The 12,423-nt window shown below is 42.3% G+C and overlaps 1 protein-coding gene across 1 annotated transcript in view; it reads left to right on the forward strand.

Moving 5' to 3' along the window:
* The first annotated feature begins 2,328 nt into the window (after positions 1-2,328).
* The window catches only part of lama4 (laminin, alpha 4), a 32,666-nt gene continuing 22,571 nt past the window's right edge, over positions 2,329-12,423 (forward strand). The window contains exons 1-10 of the mRNA XM_024291369.2: positions 2,329-2,812; positions 6,888-6,989; positions 7,062-7,189; positions 7,273-7,353; positions 7,657-7,871; positions 8,457-8,557; positions 9,516-9,696; positions 11,471-11,551; positions 11,628-11,779; positions 12,298-12,408. Coding sequence (XP_024147137.1) covers positions 2,705-2,812; positions 6,888-6,989; positions 7,062-7,189; positions 7,273-7,353; positions 7,657-7,871; positions 8,457-8,557; positions 9,516-9,696; positions 11,471-11,551; positions 11,628-11,779; positions 12,298-12,408 — 1,260 coding nt within the window. The 5' untranslated portion in view covers positions 2,329-2,704. The remainder of the gene's footprint in view (positions 2,813-6,887; positions 6,990-7,061; positions 7,190-7,272; positions 7,354-7,656; positions 7,872-8,456; positions 8,558-9,515; positions 9,697-11,470; positions 11,552-11,627; positions 11,780-12,297; positions 12,409-12,423) is intronic.

Genomic DNA, 12,423 nt, shown 5'->3' on the forward strand with positions numbered 1-12,423 from the left:
TCCTAAAAAAACCTGAGTCAGGAAAAAAAGAAGAAACCTTAGAGATTCCCACATAAGGGAGAGGAGGAAACTGATTCGCTGTGGTGACCCCTGAAGGGAAAAGCTGTAAGGAAAAGAAGAATTAACCTATGAAGCGCATTTTTGGACCATAAGAGGAACATGGAATGCCTGGAGAAAACACACACATGTACGAGGAGAACATGCAAACTCCACACAGAAAGGTCACAGACATGAATAGAACCAGGGCTTTCCCTCTGTGAGGCCAAAGTGCTCACCACCGTGAAGCCCTTTTCATATAATCACAGTTCTAAGTTTTGTTTAGTTTTATCCTTGCTGTTCAGCACAGGCATCATGCACTGGATGACAGAATACATGCTCCTGCAAGACACATTGATATGATGGATCATTGAAAGATAGTTGCTATATTTTAGAATGTTCAGAGTTCCCTTATGATTCACAGTCAAATGCATGATGGAATGGCACTCAATTCTAAGAGCCAGTGGTCAGTCTTACAAAAACCTTGCAAGGCTTACCACCGTCTAAGGCTATGGCCTTATCTGTGATGTTCGCCATAGAGTCTGCAAGGCACTGTTTTGAAATGTCCTGATCAGTACACGAACCAGTGGATCACACAGATATGGCATCAGGATTCCACATTGAGGTAGCTCTGATGTTAAGATGCCAGCATGAGGATGGTACAACTCAATTTAATCAGGACTACAGTAAGTAAGTAGTGGATCCATAAGTATTTTGACATGGGTGCACAACAGATACCACCTTTGATGGAAAACCTGAATTTGGTCAGTTGGCCACACACAGACCATCAGGGTTCTGTTGACAGCAAGACTATATTGACAGGGCCTACATTTCATTGAAATTTGATCAAAACCATTGTCAACATAAACACTTTCTTCACAAGAAACTACTTGAGCTCCAACTTGGTAAAAAGCTCAACTAGAAAAGAAAAGAAAGCACATTGGACACTAGGGAGAGGTCTCAGATGCCCAACATTTCCCAGGAGGTGCAAGCGTCCTACCTCCAAAGACATGTCAATGCTGCTGACCTAATAATCATAAACTCCTGCATGCCAATAAGATAATGTGGTCATGTATACTTTTGACCCTTGTGTTATCCTAGTTATGATAATGTTGAGAGTGGGGTCCACCTTTGTAATGAGTTGGATAACACATCAATGTAACGGTGGGGTCACCTGGACCCCATAAGATAGCACAAGGTTTAAGGTAGACAGAGATCACCCCTGTTCCAGCAGCTCCTACAGAAAGGTCAAAATGGACAACTGGTGTTTGGACGAAATATCTGACCATCCATCTGTGACAGGAATTTCAATCTGCAAGGAAGTTTGTCTGGACTGACACTGAAGCCCAGACGAACAGACAAAGGATGGTCTGAAAGTGTCCAGTCACAACCTGCCCACCTGCTCATGGGTCTGTGCAAACTTTGACACCTACAATAGAGATAAGGCCACTGCAATAGTGGGAGACAGAAAAAAAAGCTGATTTTGTCGACCCTGAAAGGCAAAGCAGGGCTCCAGGCCTAGATTTGAAATGGGTCTCAAATCCTGAGCCATCCAAAACACCAGGGGGTGCTGCTACCACAGCAAGTGAAAGGGGAAATGTGTCAAATTCCACAGAAATAACTGTTAAAGATTTAACTGTTGGTAACAAAAAAAACTTGTTTTCTTTAATGATTTTTTTGATGGTTTTGTTAACTTTCACACTTCATTGCTGGAAAAAAAATGCAAGCACTGTGAGCTTTTCTTTATTATACACAGCAAATTCTATAACATCAGGCAATCCATCTAACATCTCAAATTCTTCTCATATCGTCGGATCAGATGTTTTGGTGATCAGTAGCCTGCACTCTTTTAATCCCAGATTGAAACTTTGCAGCATGAAGTCGTGCCTGAGGCTTCCTTCTCATGATGTTTATGGCATTTTTACCATGCAGAACTGGAATGTGACTTCCTGTTTATTGGTTGGCTGAGACACAGGATCTCTGTGGGACTCCACAGCATGACTTGAACCTATTTTAAATCATGAGTTCCTGTCCCTGAACATAGTTCAGTGGTGTGGACCTGACGGTAGTCCTGTTCTAAGACAGAGACTGTGCTCTCTGGAGCTCGTCCTGTGAACTGCTTCATACGGTCGCTGTGACTTCAACAGCCGCTGACGGTCTGACCTGGGTAAACAAACACAGCGCTCATGTCTGGATGAGCTGAGCCACCATACCAGCTGTTTCTTTTTCGCCTGCTGGGTGCAGACTGAGTGTTAGTGCTTTAGCCCACCCTGGCCAAAAGAGGGGGAGGGGTAGAGGTGAAAATGGAGACGAGCAGCCAGTGCTTGGACTGAATCTGGATGAGTGCAACGTCTGATCCCTGAGAGACGCAAACCCTCTGCTGCTCTTTCTCCTCTCTAAGTGTTTTTCTCTGAGTTCGCAGCCATCTGTATGTGATTTAGGCCCCGGCTCAGGGAGAGGCAGGCCGACTGGGGAAGAGGAGTCAGGCCAAAGGAGGAGAGAGAAAGGGAGGAAGTTCATGCAAGTTAGTTGCATAGGACTTTGCTGAGAAGAGGGGCAGAGCTGCATCTGAAATGGTGGAGTAGTGGAGCTGAAAGGCAAAGGAGAGAGAAGATCTGCCCACAAGACACTGAGAACAACGGACGGGAGCTGCTGGACAAACACATCTATGGCTTCTAAATGTTTGTCTGGCTTCTGCCTGCTGGGCATCCTCTTTGGGATTGTGTGTTCAACTTCTGCCGTCAGAATGAGGGAGCAGCAGCAGACTTTGCTCAGGGTAAGAGCCCATGAATCTTCTCTTTTTGCATGTTTTCTGCTCTGAGTCTCATGTCCATAAGCAGGCAGTGTGCTCTAAAGGGTTCTCAGTCTGCCAGAACGTTAAAACATTCCAGTGACAGTTTGTGCATATGTGTGCCAGTTCCGCCCAAGTTTGTCATTACAGCATAAATCATATGAACCAACTGCCTGTGTGTGAGACACAACGCGAGTTTGTGAAGCCTTCCGCTGTTGCTTCAGTCATCTGTGAAAATAAAACATCAGTTTTGATCAAACCTACAGAAATAGTGAGTAGACAGAAACTGGTGTTAGGATGTTCATGCCTGCTGCACTTCTTGTATGGCTTTCATATGAAAAGATCAGCTGCCTCTCTTTCTGTAGCCGCAATTTTATTTTAAAGCGGCATTTTAAAGCTATAAATAAACTTGCTTTATTTTGAAAGTACTATAATTCCCTCTTAAACCATGAATATATGGTTCAAGAGGGAATTATAATATTTATATGTATTTATGAGAAAAAGGTTGACAAGCATGCAAGATACTTTTCCCAAAAAAGATTAATTTAGGCTCAAGCTGCACCGTGTGGTTGTGGCCAGGTTTGTACTGGTTGATTTTTCCGTTATATGCACGTTATCACATCTTTTTGTGGCTTTTGCAATGACGAAAAAGTCGGTCAAAGTGTGTTGTGCTTCAGTGGAACTCCACTCGATCAGTTTGGCGTTCGATCCTCTTTGAGTGTTTGGAGCAGGGCTGCAGATTGTGTGTGATGTAGATTGCATTTTAGTTTCATTTTCATGTCTCACTGGCCATTTTCTATAACTAACCAGATAGTCAAAATGTTCATTTTTGTTCCCAGCCAATATATGTGTCTGTGGCCCACATAGGCGACTGGAAGGCCAACTGGGTTACAAGTGGTCATGGACAAAATGAAAAAGCAACAAAAATGTTGGTTCATGTAGAATCAGCAACACAAACATGAGACTTCTGGGACGCCCTAGGCCAGCAGTCTACAAAAACCAGACCTTCCTGAGTCCTTGGTGCAACACTCAGGCATCAGTAACAGCTCACACTTTGAGCCGCTGATGAACTTCATCAGTGCTGACACTGATTGCTGGACCATCAAAGATGCACAAGCGAAAAGAAAATATCATCATACTGAGCAGAAAATGTGCACTCATCAAACCATGAAAAGAACAGGGTGGACTCATGTACTTCAATGTATATCACATTGAGTTTAAGTGAAGTACATAAAATATAATCATATCAATGTGATATAAATTGAAATTTATCACATTGATATGATTATATTTTATGTACTTCTCTTAAACTCATGTTACAACCATTTTAACTGTTGACCTACGGTTAAACTCGTGCACACATCTAGTTTTTCAGTGGTCCGTTCTCCTGCTCCACTGACCCGCTACGGCGCTGACTGGGTGATAACCACATAAACTGTGAAATTCCATCATTCTGTAGCATAAATTTTCTTTACAGCTTACTTAACCAAGTTAGAAAATGTGGAATTACTGGTTCCAAATGCTGATGTGGATCTCGTCCCTGTCCAATGTTCTGGTTCTGATTAAGGGCATACATTTTTTTCTAGTCATCTAAATACTAGCTCAAAACACAGGATAAAAGTGAGAGTATTCTATATACTGAAACATGTAAGGGCTGCTTTAGAATAAGTTAAGCATTGTCATTTTTCTTTTATATTATTTTAGTTTGTTTGCTTTTTCTGACCCCAAAGGTCTGTTGGGAGGAAGCTTGGCTCCAGTATCGAGACTACCCTTACACAGTAACAGAGACAGGATGAGGTTCTTGTGACCTGGGATTGTGCTTTCTGGGGGACATTTCCATGACTAAATCCAGGAAAAAAAACTTTAAAGGCAGCAGAAAATCTGTGGAGCAAAGCAGAAACGAGAGCTTTACCATCAAATCCTCGTGACTCCCCTTCCTGGGAGAACTCACAGATTCCAACAAAATATAAAAATCATGACACATTTCTTTTAAAAAGCAATCTCTACAAACTGTAGGGACATACTTGCAGACTTTTGAGCAAAGAGGTTTGCTTTAGAAAAAGTTGGTCTCAAAATCTAAACGAGAGGTAAAGTGTCAAACAGTAAAAGATTTAAACTCTGGAAGCAGCAGCTTTGTTTATGACATGGGCTGAATGTGGTCTTTGTTTGCTTTCAGTGGGAAGATTATGGAAATGGTAAGCATTACAGAGTGAACTTGCAGCTGCAGAGCCAGATGAGTTCACTGTATATTCCACCCTGAGAGGCCTCCTCCTTAAGAAGGCCTGGTTCTGGTACAGTGAAGGTCTTCAGGACGATTACCAAAGAATCAAACCAGTCAGGAATTGTATACTTCTACAATACTACAATACTTCCATCCTCTGGGAATATAAACAGAATCAATGTCCAGCTGGAGGAGTGAAGAAAGGTCAGTTCCTGCAAGCTGCAGCAGACAAAGAGCTTCTGTGAGTCTCCTTGAGTGGAGTAGCTTCAAAGTGATGGTTACAGGCTCACTAGAGAGGAATTTGCCTGGCAAAAACTGATGACGACACCCCAGTAGAGCAGGAGCAGTATTTGAAAACTTCCTTCAAGATTTTAGTGATATTGAGTTTAGATTTACCTGCCAGTATGGTCACTTTGATTTGGAGTTGGTCATGAAGGCTGTAAAAGTAACATTGTGATCAAGCACAGCTTTGTTCCCTTTGGTTTCATTTCATTTTTCTGTATATTGGAGCAGAAAAAGATGGATTTAGAGGATGATGTTTTCAAAATCCATTCCTTTCTATCTTAGATAAATTAATAAATAAAACCAAGGCAACTTCAAGTTTTAATCTAACACCTCCTGGTGTTGAAGGCCTTGTTAAAAGGCAAACAGTAGTCTGAACCTGTTTGTCGCCTTAGACAGGAAGAGAGGTGGCAAGCCAAAGAGTGAACAGCGTGAGCTCCAGACATCACAGGAGAAAATATATCTGACAGATAAATCACAAAGAAGTTGAAAAATGGAGGTGAATGTGGTGTAGTGGGAAGGTGGAGTCACGTAGGATGGACAAAGCGTACCCAATTTCATTCTTCAATTTTTTCCTCTGTTTTGGTTGGAGCCTATTTTAGATAAAACCACCTCCAATGGTTGCTATGAACTGTGTCCCCTTTTAGGTGCTTTCATGTCTTTCTTTCCTAAGAATGGAACAGAAAAGGATATAAAAAGCTAAATTATAAAATCTAAAAAATATCCCCAATGATACATGGTGCCAGGGATTGGCAGCGAGGTGCCGTCACTGTGTGAATTGGACCGAAGAGAAAGCAGGTTATTTTTATTTTATTTTACCAAAGTCAAAAACTTGAGATAATTGCACATCAGACCCGGCAAAAATAAAATTGGCAGAAAAATATTGACTTTTGGTTCAGTAGACTCCTTAACAAATACAGATCTTTATTTGTGGTACATCTAATGACATTACATAAAACATACTTTATACATCAGTTATAGTATTGTGTTAAGATCCTTTGGCCTTTTTTGTAAATGTATAGTAACACAAAGAGGTGGTAAAGCTTCTGTAAAACGTGGCTAGATGAGTTTGGGATCTAAGTCCAGTCACAGCTGCAGCACCAACTGGAGGCTGCTGGAGTCTATCCCAAATAGTATTGGGTAAAGTCCTTGTTATGGGTGACCCTAAGAGATGTTTTTTAGTAGAAGTCGACACATGACTTGGGTGTTGGTGCAGTTCTGTCACAAGGTTCAGAGTCATATTGTTGTGTTCATCAATGGGCTTTTTTTTCTTAGAGAATGACCCCTGCAAAGAGTAATTAAAATGTTGGCTGTCAAAGTGGCTCTGGGTGAATAAAGACATCAGCTGGAAGGAGCTTTTTAATTCATTAAAGCATCATTGCTTTTTAACATGTTTTACTTCACTAGGCTCGTTATTAATGAAAACATTCTCTTTTCACTCTGTTTTAAGGGCCATAGTAATATGGTAACTGATGTACCTGAAAGCTTGTGTGCACATGCACACAGTGCACGGGGGTCAGCATGCCTAAAGATCCTGAAACCTTGTTTCCTCTGCAGGTTTGTGAGAAAGGATCTTTCCTTAGCGAACAAGGAGAATGTCTGCCTTGTAACTGCAAAGGCAATGCTGACTCCTGCGAGGACATCACAGGTGTCTGCATTGTAAGTATCTGTTAGAGACGTTTTTGAGTAAATGAGCAATGCCCCAGACGCTTTATCGATCCATCCTATCAGAACTGTAGGGACCACAGCACAGGGGATTTCTGTGAGATGTGTGAGGAAGGCTACACCCTCTCTGTGAGTCTGAATGGACGTCACCACTGCCAGCCCTGCAGCTGCCCCCTCTCCAGCCCATCCAACAAGTAAGTCTGATGCAACTCTGAAGTTGAGTAATGACAAGGGGGCGTGGAACCTCTGAAAGTCTTTTCTCTATTTGTTCAACCAGTTTTGCTGTGCGCTGTGAAAAAGGAGGCGTCACTCTAAGATGCATCTGCCAGGAGGGCTATGCTGGACACTACTGTGAGAGGTCAGTGCTGAAGAACAACCAGCCAAGTCTCAGCGGATGAAGGGTTTGAACAGTGAATGCTCTCTTAAAAAATCATTTCCACTTTAGTATCTGACACAAAAGCTGATGTGTCAAACATCTGTTAGCAACAGGCAAAGGCAAACTGTCATTAACAGGTCAGAAAGCGTCTGCCATGATAGCACGCCAATACCAGTTCTGTCACAACACAAAATAGATTCAAAATGACAAAAAAGAGAAGTTTTTTTACACAGACTTCATCACTCAATGCAACTGCCATCTAATATCATTCCTTTAAAAATCCAGGTGTGCACCCGGATACTACGGCAACCCAATGGTGATTGGTGACTCTTGCAAGAGGTGTGACTGTAACGGCAATTCCGACCCCAACCTGATCTTCAGTGAGTGCCACAATGTGACCGGCCACTGTCAGCACTGCTGGGGTAACACCGCCGGCACCAACTGTGAGCGCTGCGCCCCCGGTTACTATGGCGATGCCATTGACAGCAAAAACTGCAGAGGTAAACTCAGTCAACCTCACCCCTTAACAGAGGGAGAATAAGCAATAAAGTAAACCTTACAACACAAAAATGTATTTTTTTTATATGAAACTTGTTCTTTAAATTGCAAGAATGAAGAGAAGCAACTGCACACAAACTCTGAGAGTTTGAGCCTCGGAAAGAAAATGAAGATGGTGTAAACAAAATGGAGGGGGGGGGGGTGCATGTCATCCTTTAACTAAATGAAACTTTGTTTTTGATAGTTGTTGATAAAGGTTCAAACACGCACACAAGATTCCCTAGAACATTGTGATAGAAATGTGATTGTCAAACATCTAATGAAGTCATGAGAGCTTCTGCCTGGTTTTGTTTTATAAAACCTTCCATGAAGTTTGTGTTTATATCCTGTTTACTTCTCTTCAGTTGTTGGAATGCTAACATGCTGCATGTGAGCATGCAGAGAGGAGCTTTTTGGAAAGACAAGGACACAAGTTCAGACCAAGGATTACCACATGGTTCCTGAAGCCCTGTGAACCCAAAAATAGTCCTCTCCTGCAAGCTCACATCCGCTGTCCTGACTGGCTGTGTGTCCTGTGTTTGTGGCAGAGTGCAAGTGCAACAAGTGTGGCACGTCCTCCTGCAATGACAGGACAGGTGTTTGTCACTGCAAGCCGGGAGTAACTGGACCTCTCTGTGATCACTGCGAGGTGAGGAAGACCATCATTCTGACAAACTGAAGTTAAAGTCCCCTGAGTTGCCACACACCTGGGAGTGTGAAATGTGTTTTCTCCCAGTTAAGCCTTGGCCTGAGGGAGCAGTGAGCTGTAGACACAACTGCAGCCTCTCCATTCAAACAGTCTATCTGTTTTGGGTTCCTATTTTTGGAATCTTTGTTATGGCTTGACTTTGGATTTGAGCCTGTGATCTTCCAATCTCTAGATATAAAATAAATCGGAATAATTCTAAATGTGTGGTTTTTTTTGTCTGTCTGTTTTGTTTTACATTTCTCCAGAGAAATGTTTCATTAAACAAGATGATTTAGCTCTTTTTCCAAAATAAACTGAAACACTAAACCTTCAACTTCATTCCTTATTACTTAATTTGTTGAATATGACACAAGCGGAAGAGTTCTGTGAATGATGTTTTATCTTCTTTCAGCAAACGCTCATTGTACTGTAGTTCCACAGTGCAAAAGTGGCTCATCAGTTTTTGATTTCAAAGGTTTCCACATTTAATTTCACTCTGTTGCAGATGTGGGCCCGAAGTTGGAAAAAATCCATGAGCTCTGACACAATCTACTTGAGTGGATTGTGTGGGTTGCTCTTTTCCTCTTTGCCCTGCATTCTCCTGTACATTCTAATAATTAAAATAGATTTTTTTTAATTTTGAAATTAAAGCTTTGGGAAAATGCCTTAAAGTGATCTCCATGCTCTCCACTGGTCATGTGTGTTGTTACTGTTTTGTTACAGTCAGTTTTCATGTTCCAGAATCTAACTGCATAATTAGGTTTGTTATCATGTTTAAAGTACGTTTATAGGAAGTCAATGATTTAAATTTTTTCTACAAACCTTTTTTAAAACACACACCCAAAACCCCCCAACTTTTTTTGAATCAAATGAAAACCATGACCCAGATTCTGAATCCGTGTTCCCCTGTATCATGTAGGAGGGTTACTCTGGTTTCTCCAGCTGTCAGGGCTGCCGGAGGTGTGAATGCGGGCCGGCTTCCCTTCGCCCCACCTGCCATCCTCTCACCCACAGCTGTCTGTGCCGCCCCGGAGCCGGAGGCCGTTACTGTGAGCGCTGCCTGCCAGGATACTGGGATTACAGCCCTTCCGGCTGCCAGAGTAAGACAAAAATCTGCCCCCCCCCCCAACTTCTCATGATCAGTCATTGTTAGAAGGCCCCAGAGGACACGACTGCAGGAACTGCTGGCTTTCCCACAGCCTCCTCTGCAGCCGAACTCATGATGTCAGAGTGCTGAGAGTGCTGGACATTCAAACTCATGCACAGCTGCAATCAGTTTCACACACAGCCCAAACTGTGCACCTCCTCCTGAATCTATTAACTGTAGTTTGTGTTAATCTCCTGGGTTATCTGTACACACAGTAGACAGTCAAAGACATATTTTTGCAAACAGTAACAGTCGTACAGTGTCTTTACACCACACTTTAGTCTTTAATAAGGTGACTCCTTACTGACCGAGCACCAATTCCACATGGACAGCTGTGCAGATGATACATGAGTACCTGTAGGATGTCCACACAAACTACACTCTTTCTAATTTCCATAACAGTCAGCTGCACTCAAGGAGCGCGTACTAATCAAATAAACGGTACTCACGCGGTACTAGTAAAGCCTGTAGTGTTTAAGGTGATATTAAATAGTAAGGATGTAAGGATTCTTAGTGAATTGGTAAAAAAAAACTGTTCAAACTCATCAACATGTTCATCAATGCAGAAAATAAAAAAATGGGTTTGTCTCAGCCTGTGGCTAAATAGAGAAAATACAGCGCAGATGACATTTCTCCATGCAGGCTCGCTGTGAGTATGTACGCCTGTGTATGCCTGTGGGTGTAGCGGACTTGCTGTGTGTTCTTCATCTTTGCTCCCCTCCAAGGAAATTCTTGCAGTTCCTTCGGATTTAAAAGTTTCACATAAGTCGGTCCCTGCAGGATTTCAGGATGTTGCGATCACAACTATTAACGCAAATTCAAGCAAATCCGAGATTTGCTCACCTTGCAACGTTACATTTTCGTTACAACTTTACTGTAACTTTAACCAATCTACCATGACAACAGTCATGGGTGATGATGCAGCTTCTCGACTGTTTCTCTTCCGGCTTCTTCCTGGGCGCCGTGCTCTTTTAATTAACTCTCTTTAGCTCTCTGTCTTTTTCTCTGAAAGCTGCGCGTGAACGATCAACTGGGTAAGGGGTTGCACTGAGTGGGCGCGGGAGCAGAGCGGTCCATCACATGGATCACAACATGAACCAAGTCTAAAAGGATTTGTGATCATTTCAGTATTATGTATTTTTTACATAATACTTATAATTGGTTATTTGTATTGAATCATTTCTGTTAGTAGGAAACAGTTTGATGTAAGGGTCAAAAAGAAAAAAAGTCTTGGCCTTACAATACCTTTAATTAATTGTGTTGAGAAAAAAAAACAGAAAAATAGAAATTGTGACTTTAAAACTGGGACTCGAATCGTGGCTTGACTGAATCGTTACATCCCTATTAAAAAGTAAAAATCTATACAACACGCCTGCATTTGACCTACTTTGTCCTTACTTGCTGTCGTTGTGAAATTGTTCAAATTCTCTGGTCACCCACTGCATGCCTATAGAAAACATTTCCATGAACATCTTTTGTCTGCGAGCTCACTGAGCGGTCTGTGATCCTGCTGTTTGCTGCAGGCCTGCGTGTCCTGCAGAGGTGTGACCATTTTCACCTGCAGACAGCCGTATCCACCCTTAAGGCAGTTGTGACTAAAGAATTACATGCAGGTCCAGGAAAAATAAAAGTTATTATAGAAATGTGTGCAGGTTACTCTTTTCTTATTGTATCTGTCTCACTATAACCTACAGTTTTCAATCTGATCTGGAATGTTTCACCAACAGAATGTGACTGTACGAGTGGCCACTGTGACATGCAAACAGGAGAATGTCTGACCGAAGCAACAATCAGCATGTGTAACAACAGTAAGAGCAACACAGACTCACATCACTGGAAAGCACAGCGTCTGTTCTTCTGCAGATGATGAGGTTCTGGTTTCAGGTTGTGATGACTGCATCTGGCAGCTGATCGGAGATTTGAAGCTTTCCAATAAGACTCTGGATGAGTTAAAGGTTACTGTGTTAAACATCTCCACTGGTGCTGCAGCCAACGACAGACTGAAATACTACAACTACACCGCTCATCAACTCCAGGTAGATCTACAGAACAAGTCCTCTAGAGAGGATCTGAGCATGACAGCCGGACACAATGTGTTCAGAAAAAGATCCATTAGCTCTTTTCTGAACCTCCTTTTTTCCCGATAACGAGGGAGAAGCGGCTGTTCAACCTGCAGTTTTTTCAGATAATCACAAGGCAAAATTTCTGCCAATCAAATCAGAGCTAGATCCAAACCATTTTTTCACTTTTCTGTTTGGATTTAGGGATCACAGTGCTCCAAAGTTTGACATTTCTTATTCATTAGTAAATGAATGCAACGCTTTTCTACTTTGCTTTAAAGCCTAATGTACTTTACAGTCACAGACCCGTTAGCACCCACATCCACACACTGATGGCGGCTCCATGCCATGCAAGGCGCTGACCTGTAACCACGAGGAGGAATGTGGGGTTCAGTATCTTGTCATAGGACACTGATCCAAAGAGATTCTGCCTTCCTTTCCCTCCTGTTTCCATTACTTTTTGCTGCCATTGAGAACATTATCTTTGCTTCCAGACACAGTTTCAAGCTTGGAGAAAGAAGTCTTCTGCATTGAAGGCCAAGCCTGTGGAGCTGGGGAAATCTGCAGACTCTACAGAGCTGAACATCAGAGAGCTGGAAGAATCGGTCAGCAAGACTTCA

The sequence above is a fragment of the Oryzias melastigma genome, linkage group LG24 (genome assembly GCF_002922805.2).
Source record: "Oryzias melastigma strain HK-1 linkage group LG24, ASM292280v2, whole genome shotgun sequence".
Classification (NCBI taxonomy): Eukaryota; Metazoa; Chordata; class Actinopteri; order Beloniformes; family Adrianichthyidae; genus Oryzias; species Oryzias melastigma.